Here is a 20,900-nt window from a genome sequence, read left to right on the forward strand (position 1 = left end):
AAAATCGTGTCTGGAAACATTCTGCATTTGGGCAAAAATAAATCCCACAAATTATGTAGAGGTGACAGATTAAATAATCTGTTTATAATAATACTACCAAAAACACAAGCAAGCAGAAATGTAGACTGTGAGTTTTCATTTTTGTTTTGCATTTAACGCAACGTTAAACTAAAGATCAACTCAGCTGAGCTCCTGAAAGCGGTGCATTGTGGGTATTTGCGTCCCTGTGCACGTTTCTTATCCAGCATGGCAGGGAAAAACAAGAGGTATGTCCTATTCTTAGCTATTTAACCTCGTATATATAATCGCATATTCTTGCTTTGGTTCGAGTACAGTCAATTAAACTGTAGATGGTGTTGTCAGAGCTCAATTCACTTCATAAGACACTTATCTGATGATATTTGACGATAGCTAGCTAGTTTTAGCCACAGATGATGTACTAAAACTCATCAGTCTATCAGTACTTCAGCAATAATGGAGAGAACATGATTGTGCTCATTAAATATACAATAGTTAATTCTGAATTGATTTTTTTTTTTTAAATCCATATATATGATTAGCTACAAAATTTGTTAGGGAATCGTCATTTTCTAGTGTACTAAGGCTACATGTGCTTGCTAAAAAGTTGGTTGAACATTGTTAATCTTTTGAAAAAAATGTAATCCTTTTCATAACAATTACTGTGAAAAATACTGTTACAAATAAAAAAATACATTGTAACTTCAGAATATACTAACTTTCTGATAACTTCCTGCACTTTATTCACCTTTTTTGACGTTTTCACTTTTCAGGAAGGTAGGAACGTAGTTTAAACCATAGGTTTAAACATACTTCATTGTAAATAAAAATGCTTTACGCATTAAGAAATGAACAGCTCTTTTGAGGAATATTAAAGCCAGAGTTAAGTCTCAGGACATGTCAGTCTTGTTGTAGAGCAGGGGTTTTCAATCTAAAAACCCCACATTAATACTTTGAAAAATTAATATTATAACAATATCATTTGGAAAATATTTAGTTTCTATTATGTCACATAATTACATCATTTTACTCACTACAGTACTATGCTTTCAAATTTTATTTATTTGAATAAATTCATTGAATTAAATGTATTATGTTTTATTTTACTGTAAAAAAACATAGTTTATTTAACTTAATTTATTTTAATCGAATTTAATTTAAATTAAATTGTATTTATATTATCAACTAGCTAAACGTACTGCAAACAAAAACTTACTGAATGCGTTAGTGATGTTCCATCTAAATTTATGCAGGAAGTTGGAGGATCTCAGTGTGGATGAGTTCATGTTATCTGGGTTTGATTCTGATGAGGAAGATGATTGTGAGGATGAGGAATCAACACAGCAGAAAGGAGAAAAGAAGAAACATACACCTCAGAAGACGTAAGTGTGGCCTTCACATTTTAGTGATAATTCTAGTGTCTCGGTTTTTATTTCCATTCTCTGTTACATGCTAGAAATGTTTGCAGAGGATACACTATTGTCAGAACAGGAGGTACCTAGTTAGATAACATGCTGTTTCAGTGGTCTAACTCTGATCAATGATGCCACAGGTCTGTGAACAAGCAGGGCAAGGCATCTGAGCACAAGGACCAGCTATCAGCCCTCAAGAGCAAAGACCCAGAATTCTATAAGTACTTAGAACAAAATGACCAGGAGCTCCTGAATTTTGATGACTCTGATAGTCTTGAGGATGAGGAGGAGGATGAAGAGGAAAGGATGTACCACAAACTCCCTTCTCAACTGGAGGTCAGCCATTTAGTTCTTCTTATGCAACAAATTATTAATTACTTTTTAATTTATAAATTAAAAGTTTTTCACAATTTGCTGTGAATTGTGTGTGTATGGGTGTATATATATATATTCTTTAATATATAAAGTGTGTGTTTTCCACAATTTTTATGTGACACTAGGATGATGATGATGATGAGGTGGAGGAGGAATCGGAAAAAAAGGTTGCGAAACCATTAAAATCTTCTAAAGAATCTACCAAAGTCACAGAAGCAATGATTGAGAAATGGAGAACTGGACTAAGGGTAACATTTTTATCTTATCCTTTATTCACTATGTTTTCTTTTAGGAGCGTCAGATGATTCTGTAAGAGCTCTCATTCATTTTCAAAAGAGGAGGCTCAACTGTAATGGATGACCAGTGTGGTTTTTGTTTTCTTGTTTTTTTTTTCCAATGCTCAAAGTTGATAAATGGAAAATATTTTTGTTTATAGCAAATGAGACATCTGAGAGTTCCTGAATTTAATTGCATAAAAAGCCATCGATATGGCTAGTTGTATATTTTGGAACTCACACAAGGGAGAGCAATTGTTATTTCTGGTGAATCAGTGAAATGAAAGTTGGGGCAGAGCAGAGACCCCATCACTACCATTCAAAAGTGTTGTTGTTGTTTTATAAAGTGCCCCTATTATGCTATTTTAAAGTTTCCTAATGTTGTTGTGGAGTCTCCTACAACATGTTTACATGCGTCAAAGGTAAAAAAAACGGTTTAATTTCCTCATAATATACATTTGCACATCATCACGTTTTCATTGATTCTCAAACGACTCGTCAAATGAATCAATCTCTCTAAATCCCTCCTTTCCGCGAGCTTCTCTGCTCTGATTGGCCAGACAGCTCAGTCTGTTGTGATTGGCCTACAGTGTACAGCGCACGTGTCGAAAACAAAAACGTCCATTGCCATAACAACGTCAGCTCTGCGTGTCCTGAGGCTTCCTACACTGTAAACTAAACACAGTAACAAACAATGACGTCGATTTGACAATATAATGCGAGCGCGAGTCCGATGATGAAACACTGGAAGAGATAGTTATTCAACCCGAACCTCCATCGCAAGGACGACTCGAGCATGACGTTTCTCAGTGATACACTACTCGGTTTGAGGTACATTATGAGATGTTGTAACTGTAATTCCTCACCATCAGCATTGACAAGTGCATGTCCATCAACAAACCGATTATTTTACTTGTACTAATTTATTTAGCGAGTATTTTTCTAATATATTGCTGTGAATACGTGGAAACTGTATCAATAACAGTGCATGTATGCAATGTACATTAGCCGAGCTCTAGAGGGAATGACTGATGTAACATAAACGTTGGTAAAACAAATATTTCCTCAAAGTAGTGAGAACGACAGACAATCTGCATTAATAGACACAGTTTTAGGTAATAGTGGCCCACAGCTGATCAGCAGAAGTATTTCAGTAAGACAGTAATAATGTGAGTTAACCAGTTAGCAGGAGACCTACACAATATAAAACTTAACACCATCTTTCAAGAGCAAGCGGATTGTGAATCCTGCATTGAACTCCGAGATTTGAGAAGCAGTCGTCAGTAAAATAAAGGGAACACAGCAAAAGTTTAGGATTATACTGCTGTGGTATCATGGTAAAGATGAATTTTAACCACTGATTCTTCACATGCTCGTCCTTGAGCAATGGAAAAAAAACTGCCTTTACCTTCACATTATAGAGCACTGCTTTTTCTCGACATGATGCTGTCCAGTATCCACAGGAATCAGCTGAAGTGTTCAAGTTTTCCCTGGTGTCTGCGTGCGCAATAAGTGGGCGGGCAATATGCTAATGTTTCGTCTTGATGTCAAAACGAAACGGCTTATGACTCGTTTGAAAAACGATTCATTTAATTGACTCAGAGTCGACTCTTACTTTTGAAAGACAATAACTTTAATATACGGTGCACTTTCAGATTTAAAACTTTGCAAGATGTTTTCATTCACTTAGAGCAGTGGTTCTCAATCCTGGTCCTAGGGAGCCACTGCTCTGCACAGTTTGTATGTCTCCCTCATTTAACACACCTGATTCAGATCATCAGCTCGTTAGGAAAGAGCTTTATTAACTGAAGTGGGTGTGTCAGATAAAGGAGACATATAAAATGTGCAGAGCAGTGGCTCCCTAGGACCAAGATTGAGAACCACTGACTTAGAGCAATGTTACACACTACATGAAAGGTCATTAATCCAAAAATCCATAATAGGGGCCCTTTAATTCAGCAAAGATGTAATACATTTACCTAAAACAGAAAAGACATTTATGTTACAAAAGATTTCTATTTCAAATAAATAAAGAAAATTTATGATTATTTGATGAATAGAAAAAAAAACAGTATTACAGTTTCCACAAAAATATAAGTGTGTTACTGACTCTTTGCATCACAGGAATACATTAAATTGAAAAAAATATTCAAATAGAAAACAGTTATTTTAAATTGTAATAATATTTCACAATATATTACTGTGTTTGTTCAAATAAATGTAGCCTTGATGAGCATAGACTTTTTTTTTCTTTTTTTCTTTTTGAAGGATATTGTGTGTTGTGTATATACTTTTTTTTTCTTTCTTTTTTTTTGCTTCAAATCAGAGTCTGTTATGTTGTTCATCTGTGAGCTTGTTTGATTCATGGCTCTTTTTTTTATGTTTTTTGTTTCCAGAAAGAGCCCACACCGAATTTGATTAGGGACATCACACAAGCCTTCAAAGCTGCTGTGGCTACAACGAAGGGTGACACTGAGGAGTTGTGTCGATATACCATCTCAGACAGCACGGGTAACTAACCGGCTTATTTAGAGTATTCGCTTACAGAACGAATATGTTTAATGTGCTCACTGACAGCCTTTTTCTGTTTCCCATTTACAGTGTTCAATTCCCTCGTCCTGTTCTGTATAAAGGACATGTATGCGGCTCTGCACAAAATGCTGAAGCTCAAAGCTCCAGAGAAAGACCAGAAGAAGTAACAGCCTTGTTCCTCCTGCTGTATAGATGGACGTTTGAATCTGTCAGATTTCTTTATAAAACATTGTGTTCATCTGTATTTTCAGATTAATACTCCCATCCTCAAGTCCCAGGTGGCAGAAAAATCAGACTGATATTAAGATGTATGTCGCTGGTGTTGTTCAGGTAGATTTCTTTTTCAGTTTTCACCCACAAAATTACAGTGCTTGAATCTCAGTGCTAACGTGAAGTGATGTGTGGTGGTTTTTTCCCCCCTCCTCAGCTTCTCTCCAGTTTAACCCAGGCCACAGTCATAGCTGCAGTTCTCCGTCACGCCAACCAGATGGTGCCATACTACCTGAGTCTGCCAAAACAGTGCAGGCTCTTTCTCAAAGTAAGCGCTACAAATAGATGACACTAACTTAAAGACCAAAATCGTGCTCAGTGCACTGAGATGGATGTTTTTAATCAAACAATAAAATTTCATTTGTTTTTCATTTGTGACACTAGAGCCTGATCAAACATTGGAGCACAGGAGAGGAGACCGTGAGAGTCCTGGCCTTTCTAGCTCTCAACAAAATCTGCCGGCACAAACAGGAAATCTTCCTAGACTCTGTTCTTAAGGTCAGTTTTACAGCACAGTGTAAGTTTATTTCACAAGTTTTGACATTTTCTTTTGCACTAAATGCCCATGACCATAATGTGCATTACACTGGTGCTGTTAATTTTTTTTCCTCAAAAAAGCAATTAAAAATAATGACATTAGAACTATTGACCAATGTCTTAAATGACAAACTGATATATTGGTTGACCTGAGCTGTCATAAATCGACCACGAATTACTGACTATATTGCATTCACAACCGTTCAAAAGTTTGGGGTCGGTAACATTTTAAAAAATGTTTTTGAAAGAAGTGTTTTGTGCTCACCAAGGCTGCATTTAAAAATACTGTAAAAACAGTAATTTAGTAAAACATTATTACAATTTTAAAAGAACTGTTTATCTTTTTAATAAGTAAAAAAAAATTAATTAATTCCTGTGATGTTAAAGCTGAATTTTCAGCATCATTACTCCAGTCTTCTGTTTCAAATGATCTTTCAAAAATCTATTTATCAATTTATACATTGGTACTTTTGTAATAATGAAATACTTGAAGAAGCCATGGTTCATTATTAACGGTGAGGTTTCTGTTTGCAGCAAATGTACATCGCCTACGTAAAGAACTGCAAGTTCACGTCACCCAACACTCTTCCCATGATTAGTTTCATGCAGCGGACTCTCTCTGAGATGTACTCACTGGACACACAGGTGTCCTACCAGCACGCCTTTATTTACATCCGTCAGCTGGCCATCCACCTCAGGAACGCCATGAATCTGAAGAAGAAGGTAGTTAAAGTCTTGACAGCTTTTCTTCTGTGTGGAAAAAAATGACTCTTTAAGTTAACAATTTAAATTAAAATGGACCATATTTATCTTCTCAGTCTTGATTGAGTGATTCATCATGCTTGTTATTCCAAAGATTTTTTTTCTCCTTTTCTGCTGACACTTTTAAGTAGCTTTTTAGCTTTGTTAAGGCTCGTACACACCGGGACGAATATCGGCGCGCGTTATTCGGCAGCGTTTTTCAATGCGGTTTTTCAATACCACTCCATAACATTCTCTTTTATCAAGATTTTTGTAGTCGCTGTCGCGTTTGTCATATAGTTCTTTATGTTCCGACGCCAACGAGACCAGCAGCTCTACATTCATCTTGCCTTGCATCTTCCTCGTCTTATTTCTTCCAGGCAGTGTAGACGCTACTTGGCGTATATCTTCTTCGCCGTTACGTATGTGTGCTCGGCAAGACCGTTTTGTGTTTGAGCGCCCCCAAGTTGTGTTTTACTGTAACTTTAGAAGCTCCAGACACGTGAGCAAAAGCGCCAATCTCATTGGTCGGATAGTTTTTGACGCGGTGCGTCAAACTAAAAAAACGAACCCGAGGCGTTTTTAAAAAAAGACGCTTTTACGCGTGGCGTTTTTCGTGTCGGTGTGCACACTCACATTGGCGCCCTTTGTTTAGTCACGAGGCGTTAAACGTCGGCGAATATCGCGCGCGAAATTCGTCCCGGTGTGAACAGGCCTTTAGTTGGTGTTCTAGCAAACTCTCATTCACTCACTTTTCACAAATAAATCAATTTCTGGTTTGCAGCTTTATATTGATCTGTATTTTTCTGTTTTGTGCGTTTTCTTCAGGAGACATTTCAGTCTGTGTATAACTGGCAGTATGTGCACTGTCTGTATCTGTGGTGTCGTGTGTTGAGCACCATTTACCCCAGTGAGGTTTTGGAGCCATTGATCTACCCTCTCTGTCAAGTCCTCATCGGCTGCATCAAGTATGATTGATTTTTTTTTTTACATTGTTGGCCTTTTATTTAGTTTTCATTTTCTTTACAGAGCTTTTTCACCCACAAATGAAAAAGTGAATATGGACATATTCTGCCAAGCTCCAAAAATGAGACAAAAATAGTCAAAGTAGTCCCATGTGCCCCTGAGTATTGACCCATAAAAAATGTGATCTGATCCTCACACAAAGCTTTCGTATTACTTCAGAAAACTTTGAATAAAGTGTGTAAGCAGCCAAGTATATTACTTAAAACAGCTGAGGGCTGCTGGACGGTGCCTGTTAATGGACGCGCACGCTCGGGCTGTCATTCACTGCAATGTCCACACACAAGTTAATATGCTTACATTGTAGATTTATTTTACCGTGACTGGTCTTCATTTCAAGTAAGCGAACAGCACTCTTACAAAGTGCATGAGTCAAATTAACCAATTTTATGTTGCTTATTTGTCATTTGTGGAGCTTGAAAGTGTCAGGAAGAAATTAATTCATTAATGTTTGGAACGATTTGAAGGCGAGTAAAAGATGACAATGTACATTTTTGGGTGAACTAATAGTCCTTTAAATGACTTTGTTAGTTACAAACTTTACCAGCAGGTGGCGGCATTTACCATATTTAACTTAACAGGTTTCAGTATGGCAACTTGAGCTCAGAACTTCAGCTTTGAATACTACATTACTTTTTTTGCATGCAAATGTGAAGATTTAATAAAAGATAGAAACGTATATTAAAAAAAATCCACATTACTTGTTTACATACAGAAACTCTATCAGGTCAATAATGGCTCTATGATGTGTCTGTAGGCTTGTGCCCATCTCCCGGTATTACCCTCTGCGACTGCATTGCGTCAGAGCGATCATCCTGCTGTCTGGCAACACCAAGACATTTGTGCCCGCCCTGCCCTTCCTGCTGGAGGTGAGACTGGCATATCATACCATCATCAGTCACTATTCCGATATCTCCCTAGGATCTCCCAGGCTGCCTTGAATAAACAGGTTCCTGTGTGGGTGGACGTGGTTTGGCCATGAGAACTGTACCCACGGCGTCTGTCATCACGGTTTTCCTGCTTTTTAACAGTTAACTATAAAACTTTGCCATACTCTGACCTTTCATCACATCTGAAGTACAATAACAAGAATTCTTCATATGAAAAAAACTGCCAACTAAAGAGTCAATTATTGAGGTCATCTAGCTTTGTTTTTTTTTTTGTTGTTTTTGTTTTTAAACTTGTAATCTGGTTGCTTTTAAAGCAGATTAATTAAGAGATGAAACGTTTCAGAGAGGGTTTTACCATGCTAACAATGTGATGTGGTTTAGCTTGCTGATAGACTGAGCGCTGAAAACGGTCTAAATTCATCCCTTTCACTTCACTGCCATCAAAGTAGTTTTTTTTTATCAAATCCACCATGTTCAACAATGCAAGACAATCCACTGATATGACATATTATATAACACTATTAAATAACATTAACCAATAGCAAAATACACTAACATTTAGAAGTTTAGGTTCAGTAAGATTTTTAAAAAAAGGAATTAATACTTTTATTCAGCAAGGACTCATTAAATTGATCAAAAGTGACAGTAAAGAGTATTATACATGATTTATTATACATTTATAATCTTACAAGGTTTCTATTTCAAACAAGTTATGTTCTTTTGAACTTTCTATTCATCATAGAATCCTGGAAAAAAAATCCAGATTTCCACAGAAATATTAAGCAGCACAGCTGTTTTCACATTGATAATAAGAAGACATGTTTATTGAGCAGCAAATCAACATATTAGAATGATTTCTGAAGGATCATGTGACGCTGAAGACTGGAGGAATGATGCAGAAATTTAGCTTTGTTCATTTCTTTGCTTTGTAATAATATTTCACTATAATACTGTTTTTATTGTATTTTTAATCAAATGAATGCACCCTTGGTGAGCATTAAAAAATGGTATTGTCGCTGTTTATAACCATTCCTGATGGATAAAACCAAGTCCAGCCTCAAACTTCTAAATTTGTCTAATTACAGAACTGTAGTGGGTTGTTAACAGAAAATGAAATTTATCTGATTTTTAAACACAAATACCTGTGCAATATGGTAACTCCCTAATATTGCATCTGGTTGGACCTAATTATTCAAAAGACCCACCGACTAGTCACTATTGAAAAACCAAGTAGTAAGACAAGCAACCCAAACGGTCGACAACCTTTAAATTAAAGACTAAAAGACAAGACAGCAGAGATCAGAGTGTGCGGTCTGCATGAACGCGCATCCTAATGTGTGCGAACACTGCACGTCTTCGTTTTTGGGAGAAGTAGAGGTCACAAACTGTCAACATTTTCCACAGTGTGAGGCGGGTGACAAAACATGTGTGTTTGTGTGTGGCTGGCGTGGGCCCCTGCGGTGACAGCTGTTGTGAGAATAGAAGCGTGGAGGCGACAGCAGCCGAGACCAACGGAAGGGGGGGATGGGGGATGGGGGGTGGTCACTGCTTGGCTGCGATGTCCCACCAGTCCTGACCATACTGCGATAAAGCCTGGGGGGAAGAGAGTACGTGTGTGTGTGTGTGTGCGCGCATGAGGGAGGTCTGTGGTTCTCACTCAGCTCTCAAATGTGTTGCGCAGACCACATCCTCTGTCAGTGTGGCGACTCCCACCGACCCCCTTCTTGCTCCCTGTGTTTATTTGTGATGCAGTCCACTTCCTGTTTTCGCACTCATTTTAAAAGTAGGCGTACAGTGATGTAGAGTAGGGCATCTCTCTTTATTTTTCTCTTTTCCCGCTCTTTCTCTCTCTCATTTTATCAGAGCTCTATGATTTTTAGCTTCCTGTTGCAGCAGCCCCTGAGCGTATCAGGTTGGGACCATGCGCCACAACTTCCTCCTGTGTCCCGCAGGCGACACCACATCCGTTGTTTGTCCATGAGCACATACACACACCTAGCTGGTTCTAGATGACCTCGTCAAGCACTTTCAACTGCTCTCAAATGCGGAAGCACGGAGATAGTCATGCGAGAAGTCACAACCATGTACCAAACTATGCGGCTTCACTGTTTGCAGGCGTAACGGCATGTTTCAGTCATTAGTTGTGGAAAAAGTATGGTGAAAAGTATAGAATAAATATTATAATAAATAAAATTTGTTGTTTGCAAATGAATATTGGAAATAATCTTATAATAATTAAAAGCCAATAAGTTACTTTTACTAAATAGCAGGTTTTGGTAACTTTATTTTGCAAGGGCAAGTTAATTTAGTATTAATAAAATAAGTAAATCGAATACATTTGAATGAATTAGTTCATTCAGAGTGTTCATGTACACTACTGTTCAAAATCAAAAGTTTTTTTATAACTATGTATATACAATAACAATAAGTCTCTTATGTTCACCAAGTCTGCATTTATTTTTTCAAAAATACAGTAAAACGGTAGTATTGTGAAATATATATATTTTTAATTATTGTTTTCATTATTAGCATATATTTATCTCTGAACACTCCAGTCTTCAGTGTCACATGATCCTTCAGAAATCATTCTTATAGTCTGATTTGCTGCTCAAGATGTATTTATTATTATTATCAATGTTGAAAACCGTTGTGGTGCTTGAAATGTTTGTGAAAACAGTGATAATGTTATAAAAGTCTTTACTGTGACTTTTGATCAATTTAATGCATCCTTGCTTAATAGAAGTATTTATTTCTTTCAAAAAAAAAAAAATAGTACAAACTTTTGAATGGTGGTGTAAATTTAAAAATTATTGAGTCCTTGCAGTTCTCACAGGGTGCACTTAGTTTTATTCAGTGGAAATTCTGTATTTAGCGTTAACTTATGTTAACATTGTTACCCTGTTTGATATCTTATACCCTATTTGTTTAAGTGGTGTCATATAAATTGTGCTCCTCTGCTCATTATTTTATTTAATAAAATAAACACTGGCCTGAAATCGCTTCTTTTATACTGATATATATACAGTAATGTGCAAAGTCTTGGGCACATTTGAATTTTCACCAAAATAAATGGTTTTAAGCCAGTTATTTATATATTTTGCTGTAGTGTGTCAGTAGGAAATATCAGTTTAATTGCAATAATCCAGTGTTTTATTGTTAATTTTAATAATCCAGAGAGATTTTTGTATGCACAAGGAGTCTGACAACAGCTAGTGCTCCACACGGAGATCTGATCTCACCATCATCGACTTTGTATATAGTATACACACACACACACACACATATATATATATATATATATATATATATATATATATATATATATATATACATATATACGTCATTAATCATTATCATATCATTAATATAATTTCCTCAATACTTTTACTTCTGATCTACTCCTGTAGATTAGTTAATGAAGAAGGTCATCTGTATATTAGTTGGTAGTTAGCATAAGTGTAGTTGGCAAGGGTTGCAAAAGGGGTTTAATTACTTGAGTAACTGGTTGCTTGGGATGCTGCAGTTTGTATCAGAGTAGCTTCCCCAACACTTGTCTGTACACCCGAGTTAGATTTTTTTTACTTTAAATTACTATAAGCCCTTGAGTAATTCTCTAGTTGTTTGTCTGAATAATCAGTGGGTTACTGCTGTAGTGTTCTTTGTGTGTTTCTGTGCACGTGTGTCTGTGATGGAGTGCTCTGATGTATCTGTTTGTTCACTCTTCCCCTCAGATCCTCCAGCAGGAAGACTTCAATAAGAAACCAGGCCGCATGAGTGTAAAGCCCATCAATTTTGCAGTGATCCTCAAACTCAGCAAGACCAATCTCCAAGAAAAGGCTTATAAGGTGACACATCCTGTACATATTTGAGTTTCAGACATTCATACATCCATAGTGAACATTTTCACTGTATAACTTACAAATAAATACATTATCAAATTTTGGAATTTTTTTGTTGATCTCATTTTGTAAGAACGAAGCATGTTATGCTCACAAAGGCTGCATTTATTTGATCAAAATTAAGTAAAATCATTACATTATGTATTACATTTTCACACAAGTGAAGCGACTCAACTGACACTTGTTGGTCACATGACAGAAACAACAACATGGTGTATGTAGTACATCCGAATTTCATTCATACCAACCATATTCATACTACATAGAACATACTTTGTAACAGCTGCGAAGTAAATTGAAATGTAGTACCTACTCAGACAGTACACTATTTCGGATGCAGCATGTGTTTGTGTAGTCATCCAGTTTGAAATGTTCAACAAACAGATTTCCCGTTGCTGCGTTCTCTCCGTAATTACGATTCTTTGCAGCATTTAGCCACAGCCAGCCAACGTGCTGGATCCCTCACTGGAAACTGAAAGGAACTTACTCTTGCTAAATGTTTACTCTTTGAACTCTTTGAAGTCGGCACCATTATGACTAAAAGTTTGCTAAGAAGTATTTCCTACTAAAGCAAGGCTACTAAATTTGACTCTGGTAAGCGTAACCATAGCAGACTGGGATTGGCCTTAGATGGCAACATGCCCAGTGCATTATGAGTGTTTTTCTACCTATTTGGCAAAAGGGAAGATGACAGTTTTTTTTCTGTTTTCTTTCCTTTTTTTGCCTTTCTACTGTAAAGGCAGCCAAGTTGTATTGAAAGCCCATTTTGCCAGTAGTGAAGTACCCCTTTAAATGCGTAATATTTTTGTGGAAACAGTGATGCATTTTTTTTTCAGGATTCTTTGATGAAAAGAAGTTAAAAGAACAGCATTTATTTTAAATGGGAATCTTTTGTAACATTGTAAATGTCTTTACTGTCACTTTTGATCAATTTACTGCGTTCTTGCTGAATTAAAATTTAAATATTAATTTATTTTCTTTTTTTTAAATCGGTACCTAGCCCTAACAGTAAAATAAATCCAAAATAATGAGCAAAAAGAGATATTACAATGAAACTAAAAAACAACGACATAAATGCATCAGATAAAGATGGCCCCTCCTCCTGGGCTGAGAGCCTGTCATGTGTTCATGCTGACTGGCTGTAACTGGATTGAGGTTAGGAGATGAAAGCCCGAACACGCTGCTACACAGGCTAAAGCGCCGCGCTCCGTGTCGCTGCCAAGAGGATTGCCACACAAGCTGCAGGGATTATCCTGCTCTCCTGGTTAGCACGGGGAAGCTTTCCAGTACATACACCCAGGCCAAGACACCGCAGCCACAGGCCCCCCGAGACGCCGCTCCACCCTTGCTGTCTGGGATCTCTGTCTGACTTACTAAATCTTAAATATTTCCCAACTAGTAAGGGCAGTTACGAGCAGGGCTTTCCCGTTTCCATTGCGGAGGAATGTGTCTGTGAGGGTTGCGGCTGTAAATTTTAGGTAGGGCAAGGGATTTATGTTCAATCCCTGCCCTAAACCGGGTCAGGATTAGTGTGAATGCTTTTATGCCAGGTGTTGAGTAGAGGTGTGAATACTTTGTGGGGGGCAGCCATTTTCGTGTATGGAAAACTGATTGACTTGTAGACATGTTTGTTTTTCCATGTATGTAACCTCCTCAGGGACACTAGGCTACTGCTACTATGACTATTTAAATTTTTGCCCTTTTTTCCTCATTTTGACATGTCACATTTTTAAGTTATCCATTAAAATAGTTACATTTACACTACCATTCAAAAGTTTGGGGACAGTAAGATTTTTATTTTAAGAAATACTTTTATTCAGCAAGGACGTATTAAATTGATCAAAAGTGTCAGTAAAGACATTTATAATGTCACAAAAGATTTCTATTTCAAATGAATGCTGTTACTTTGAACTTTCTATTCATCAAAGAATCCAAAAAAGTCTATCACTGTTTCCACAAAAATATTAAGCAGCACAACTGCCTGCAACATCAACATGCTCTGCGACAATGTTTCTTGCCTGTGTACATAATCCAACTATAAATAATGAGCAAAACAGAAGGCCTAAAACACTCCAATTATGTGAACGCAGACAGTCCTAGCTACCCAAATTCGATATTGTGCAAGTATGCATTACGTTGTAAGGATTCGCCGCAAGAGAGGCTGAGGAGGACACAAGTGTAAACTGTTTTCTTTTAAACTTTTTTCTTTTTCACTTGTAAGTGCACAGCCATGAAAAAGCATGGCCTTGAGACACGTTGTTTTAAAAGGTGAACTTATTATAACTTGAACGCCGCGTTTTTAGAACACCATGTCATGGCTGAGAAGCTACAAAAGATGTGAGATGAATTGTCAAACATGTCCATACAACGGAATGCAAAAACGCATTCTGTATGAACAGCCCTTAGCAGACAGTCTTGCTAAGAAAGTTAGCAAAAGTCAAAGATGTCAGTAGCAACCCTGAGTTACACGTTAGGATACCGTCGCTGTCGGGCGGTAACCTTGTATCTCCAAAAACTCTACTTTTCACAAGATGGGGGCAAAAAACGATTAAAAAAAAATTTAAATCAAGTTTTTAATGTTTGTATGTCTATGTGGTGTTTTTAATATGCTTTAAGACAAACCATGTACAAATTCATCACTCAACACCATTTTCTCCTTAAAACTGCAGTGTACCAAAGACAGTCTCAAAAACGCATCTGTTCCCTACCATCACAAACATGTAACTAATCCACCCGTTTTGTTTTATGGTGTAGACATTTAAAGGTAACTCTATCACTTTCTGTTTGCGTGGTATGTTTCTGGCCTGAGAATGCATCTCATGTGCTTAGTTTTGAATGTCTATGTGTTTTCACTGTTCCAGGATGGTCTAGTGGAGCAGTTGTATGACCTCATTTTGGAGTACTTCCACACTCAGGCCTGCGCCATTGGCTTTCCTGAGCTGGCTCTGCCTGCCATCGTTCAGGTACTGTTCTGACAAGTGTTACCACATCAGCAACAAGTCATAATAAGTGAAAGTTATGGAGCTTGTAGTACACCAGTTGTATTTAATGGTTTTCATTCTTACAGATCACACATACAAACTTATTCACAGGCTGTAGTCCAGCTTCTTCAGTCCTCACACCCCAACATACACATCCCAATACTTACACTAGCAACACAGCATACACTTACTCTGCAGTGTATCTCTCTCTCTCTCTCTCTCTCTCTCTCTCTCTCTCTCTCTCTCTCTCTCTCTCTCTCTCTCTCTCTCTCTCTCTCTCTCTCTCTCTCTCTCTCTCTCTCTCTCTCTCTCTCTCTCTCTCTCTCTCTAATGAGAGATGACTAATGCAGAAGCAAATGTATACTTTTTTTTAATGTGATGTAGTTACACGTTACTACATGTACTCTCTCTCTCTCTCTCTCTCTCTCTCTCTCTCTCTCTCTCTCTCTCTCTCTCTCTCTCTCTCTCTCTCTCTCTCTCTCTCTCTCTCTCTCTCTCTCTCTCTCTCTCTCTCTCTCTCTCTCTCTGAGGAGAGGTTTGGGCATCTGAGGGTTCCCACGTGGAGAGGGTGACTTATTGGGCTTTTTCTGTCTAATAATTTTACTTTCTTTTTTTCGGTTTCTATAATGTAATAAAAAAAAATATATATATTAAAAAAAACATAAAAAAAAAAAACATTTGTGTGAGGTACTTGTGGAGTTTTGTTTGGGATCAGGATGGCGTCCCTCTTCGTAGGGGTAGCGCCACCTGTTTCCCTTCGTCATGGCGTCAGGTGTGTTCCTGTGACCGGTGTGACTGTGGAGGATGTGCTAATGGCTGTTGGAGAGGAGATCGGGCATGGGAATATTGCATCGGCTTCACGCATGAATAAAGCTGTGGTCGTTTTTGTGAAGGAAGAGGTTCAAGTTAGCCGCCTGATAACTAATGGAATTGTGGTAAGTGGAGAGTTTGTTGTTGTTTCGCCGCTTGTTGCGCCAACTACTAAGGTAACTGTATCTAACGTACCTCCATTTATTCCGAATGATGAAATTGAGCGAGGGCTTTCACGTTACGGAAAATTTGCTAGCGCGATAAAAACGCTTCCACTCGGCTGTAAAAATGAAGCGTTAAAACATGTAATGTCTTTCAGAAGACAGGTGTTCATGTTTTTGAATGAACCAAATTTAGACGTGTCTTTTAGAGTGTTGTACGAAGGAAAGGCATATATGATTTATGCTAACACGGGAAGCATGAAATGCTTTGAGTGTGGGGATGTTGGTCATAAGAGACTAGCATGCCCACATAAAGCTGGGAGTAGCGGGACTAGTGGGGCGAGCCCCGGGACTAGTGGGGAGAGCCCCGGGTCTTGTGTGGTGAGTGCCGGTACTAGTGGGGAGAGCCCCGGGACTAGTGTGGTGAGCGCCGGGCCGAGTGCTGCGGTGATGGCGAGGGGCTCAGAGGACGCGCTGCCGCGAGTTGTGGAGGAGCGTGATGCTCGAGTTGTTGAACAGGCTGAAAGCGTTACTGATAACGGTCAAAATGAGAAAGTGGTTGCTGAAACAGAATCAAGTGAAAATTGCGAAATGAACGATGATTCGAGTGACCTGATTTATGGTGAAGTGGCCAGTGCTAATGTTGATGCATCAAGGGATGAGGAAAGTTGTGATACAGAGATAAAAGATGATGATACGCTTTCCGAGTTTTCTGATATGGGCTCACAGATCGTAGGAGAGGTGTACACTTTACAAGAGATAAATGACTTCCTAGAGTCGACATTTGGTAAGACTGTTGATGTGACAGATTTTTTTCCGGATTCCGAGAAATTTATTGCGACAGTGTTGTTGTTGCATAGAACGGTTAGCTATGAGTCTTTGGATAAGAAGAAAAGATATAGACTGAAGAAGATGGTAACAAAACTGCGAAAAGATAAATTTGTTTCTCAAAGACATCAAGATGAATAAATCTCACGTGGTGGCTTTTACACTTTGCTGTTTTTTTCTGTCTCTTCCCACTCTATATTTATTTTCTTACATGGATAGTTTGAGGGTGGGTTCTCTAAATATTAATGGGGGAAGGGACAGGGGTAAATTAGCACTGGTTTCAGAATTTCTTAAAATTAAAAAGGTTAATGTCTCTTTTTTACAAGAAACACATACGAATAAGGATAATGAAATTGAATGGGGTATGTGGTGGGAGGGCAAGTTTGTTTTGAGCCATGGGACATTTAATAGTGCAGGAGTGGCTATTTTATTTTCTGCAAACATGAATGTTAACATTTTAAATGTGGAACAGATTGTTGAAGGTAGAGTATTGCTAATAGAAATTTAGTATGAGGGAAATATGTTTGTGTTTGTTAATGTCTATGCCCCCAATAGTGGTCCTGAACGACAAGATATTTTTTTGAAATGAAGAAATGCCATCCAGAGGTATGATGATAGTGTGTGTCTTGTAATTGGAGGGGACTGGAATTGCACAACAGATTTTACAGTGGATAGAAATGGGGAAGAGCCTCATAGTCAATCAAGTAGCACACTGTTAAAAGTTATGCATGAGTTTCAATTAACAGATGTATGGAGAACAAGAAATATTGGTGTGAAGCAGTATACGTGGTTGAAAGTGTGTGACAATAGATGTTGGGGTGCAAGATTGGATAGGTTTTATATGACAGAAATGTGGAATAATAGAGTAATTGATGCTTGTATTTTTCCAAGCGGGTTTTCGGACCACCATATGATCACGTTGGTCTTAAATGTAAAGAAGACATTAAGATCTAATTATTACTGGCATTTGAATGTTAAATTATTACATGATGCTTTTTTCTGTGAGAGTTTTAAAGTGTTTTGGAGTGAATGGAAGTTGAAGAAGCTTTTGTTTGAGAATCTTTGTCAATGGTGGGATGTGGGAAAGGCGAATATAAGATTATTTTGTCAGAATTATGCTTTTCATACATCAACGTTTCTCAAAACAACAGTAAAAACTCTACAAAAGGACATTGAGTTGTTGGAGAAAAATCTTGTAAATAATAATGAAGGTGTACATTGTGATGGTTTGAAAAAGAAAAAACAAGAACTGAATTCTTTTCTACAAGAGCAGGCCAAAGGAGCACTGATACGGGCAAGATTTTGCACTATCAAAGACATGGATGCTCCAAGTGCTTTCTTTTTTAATCTTGAAAAAATATATACTAATCAAAAACAGATGTGTCATCTTCGCCGTCTGGATGGATCAGTAACATCAAATCCAGTTGAAATGAGAAAGTTATCAAGAGATTTTTATAAACAATTATACAGTGCTGAGAGCTGTGATACTGAAAGTGTTCATGATTTGCTTAAGGAATTACCTCAGCTTGGAGATGAACAGAAAAAGGCTCTGGACAATTTGATCACTTTTAAAGAACTTACAGAAACAATGCGTCAGTTGCATATTGGCCGTTCTCCTGGAATTGATGGACTACCTATAGACTTTTATCAACAGTTCTGGGAAATAATTGGACAAGATTTTTATGAAGTGTTGCTGGACTGCATTAGAAGTGAAACCCTTCCCATAAGTTGTCGTAGAGCAGTCTTGTCGCTGCTTCCAAAGAAAGGGGACTTGGGACTTCTCAAAAATTGGAGACCAGTATCTTTATTATGTTCTGATTACAAAATATTTTCCAAATGTTTATCAAATAGACTTAAACATTGTTTAGATTTGTTGGTTCATAATGATCAAACGTATTGTATAGCTGAAAGATCTATAATGGATCATCTTTTTTTATTACGGGATATAATTAATATCAATAATCTTTATCATGTTGATCTTGGAATTCTCTCATTAGATCAAGAGAAAGCTTTTGATCGGGTTGACCATCAATATCTTTTTAATGTGTTAAAGTATTTTGGGTTTGGTGACAGTTTTATATCCTATATTCGGTTGTTGTATTGTAATGTTTCTGTTATGGTGAAAGTAGGTGGTGGGCTAAGTGAACCAATATCTGTGTCGAGAGGCATTAGACAAGGATGTCCACTTTCCGGGCAATTATACAGTTTGGTTATTGAACCTTTGTTGTGCAGATTGAGGAGGAATCTTGAAGGATTTGTAATTCCTAACTCAAATGATAATTTTAAATTATTTTTATCTGCGTATGCAGATGACATTAGTGTTTTTATCACAAGTCAAAAGGATATTACAACCTTAAATCAAACTATTGAAATATATGAAAAGGCCTCTTCTGCTAGAGTTAATTGGTCTAAAAGTGAAGGGTATATTATTGGTAGGTGGGAAGGTATTGGGTTTCCTCAACTCCCGGGTGGGTTACAGTGGAGACAGGACGGATTGAAAACACTAGGAGTTTTTCTGGGGAATGACCAATTTCAAAAGAAAAATTGGGAGGGTCTGCTGGAGAAGGTGTCTGCTAAATTGTCGAAATGGAAATGGCTATTGCCTCAATTGTCCTATAGGGGGTGAGCTCTGGTTGTCAATAATCTCGCTGCGTCGATGTTGTGGCACAGGACTATAACTATGGAGCCTCCTGAAGAACTTATTTCTATGATACAAAGGACATTTGTTAATTTTTTCTGGAGTGGACAGCACTGGATCCGTGCAGCTGCACTTTACTTACCAGTTCAAGAGGGCGGTCAAGGCTTGGTGGATGTGAGGAGTCGGATCCGGGCCTTTAGGATTCAAGCTGTGCAGAGACTTCTCTACAAAACGAATGTGGGGTGGGCCAAAACTGCAAGTGCGTTTTTGAAGCGGGCAGGAGGACTTGGATTTGATAGACACTTGTTTTTAATGAAACTTGAGGAAGTAAGCCTGTCAGAGCTTCCACCTTTTTATAAGTCTATGCTGCAGACATGGAGAACTGTTTTTAGAGTGGAGCGAGATATGAGTGACCAAGGACATTGGACTCCAGAGGAACCGTTGTTTTTCAACCCAATGGTCCAGACTAGACTGTTGTCCTCCATGAGCGTGAGGAGATGTTTGCTGAGGAATGGTGTTCAGAAACTTGGACATCTCCTGGATGAGAGGGGCTGGAAATCCATTGAGGCACTTCAAGAGATGACGGGGTTAAAGTCCTTGCGTCTTGTTTCAAAATTGAAAGAAGAAATCTGGAATGCACTTCCAAGCAGCTGCAGGACTTGGATAGGACTGAGACAAACGCAGGACATGAGGACTGGTCAAGATTTTCCAGAATTAAAAATTTCACCTGTCATAAATGAAGAAGATGAAGGTGGAGTTGCAGATTCGATTTTATCTTTCAAGACTCCTCAGCTAGACCATTTTAAAAAGGTGTCTAAGAAAGCAATATACTGTACTACAGTTAAAGTCACACATCGAGATTCATTGAAGAGGCAAAAAGCTTCTAGATGGCCAGAACTGTTACAACCAGACTTTCTCGTGCGGGACAGGTGGCGGACCCTGTATAAACCCCCTGTAGAGAAGCGCACTGCTGATCTACAGTGGCGGATCATTCACGGGGCCATAGCTACGGACCGACATGTGGCACACCTAAATCCGGCTGTAGTTGGGGAATGTAGATTTTGTGGGGAGCAGGAGGATCTAGAACATTTGTTTTTAGGGTGTAATAGATTACAAGAGCTTTTTGTTTTGCTTAAGACTTGGTTTAGAAGTTTTAATGAGGATTTTTCCGATAAAGTGTTTATTGGGGGAATGAAGTATAGTTTTTCAATGAGGAGGAAAATATGTTTATTAAATTATTTAATGGGAACAGCTAAACTTGCAATCTGGAAGACAAGAAAGAATAAAGGTCTACAACTTGCTACAATAGATCCTGAAATGATGTTTAGAGGGTTGGTAGAGGGAAGACTGAAAATCGAATTCGCTTATGACAGACTTACAAATAATGTGGTTTTCTTTTGTGATGTATGGTGTTTTAATGAGGTACTATGTATAGTACAAAATGATCAGCTCATTGTGAATTTTTAATTATAAAGTAATTTATTTTAATTTTTTTATTATTATTTTTTAA

At 37.8% G+C, this 20,900-nt stretch overlaps 1 protein-coding gene across 1 annotated transcript in view; it reads left to right on the top strand.

Annotated features, from left to right (window-relative positions):
- The first annotated feature begins 195 nt into the window (after nt 1-195).
- Nucleotides 196-20,900, top strand: part of noc2l (NOC2-like nucleolar associated transcriptional repressor) — a 53,481-nt gene continuing 32,776 nt past the window's right edge. Inside the window, exons 1-14 of the mRNA XM_056268066.1 lie at nt 196-266; nt 1,272-1,400; nt 1,571-1,766; nt 1,931-2,053; nt 4,477-4,591; nt 4,682-4,775; nt 4,864-4,942; nt 5,040-5,150; nt 5,267-5,380; nt 5,954-6,142; nt 6,989-7,128; nt 7,941-8,052; nt 11,805-11,918; nt 14,834-14,935. Coding sequence (XP_056124041.1) covers nt 247-266; nt 1,272-1,400; nt 1,571-1,766; nt 1,931-2,053; nt 4,477-4,591; nt 4,682-4,775; nt 4,864-4,942; nt 5,040-5,150; nt 5,267-5,380; nt 5,954-6,142; nt 6,989-7,128; nt 7,941-8,052; nt 11,805-11,918; nt 14,834-14,935 — 1,638 coding nt within the window. The 5' untranslated portion in view covers nt 196-246. The remainder of the gene's footprint in view (nt 267-1,271; nt 1,401-1,570; nt 1,767-1,930; nt 2,054-4,476; nt 4,592-4,681; nt 4,776-4,863; nt 4,943-5,039; nt 5,151-5,266; nt 5,381-5,953; nt 6,143-6,988; nt 7,129-7,940; nt 8,053-11,804; nt 11,919-14,833; nt 14,936-20,900) is intronic.

This window comes from Rhinichthys klamathensis, unplaced genomic scaffold, assembly GCF_029890125.1.
Source record: "Rhinichthys klamathensis goyatoka isolate OS25496 unplaced genomic scaffold, OSU_Roscu_1.1 h1tg000269l_1, whole genome shotgun sequence".
Classification (NCBI taxonomy): domain Eukaryota; kingdom Metazoa; phylum Chordata; class Actinopteri; order Cypriniformes; family Leuciscidae; genus Rhinichthys; species Rhinichthys klamathensis.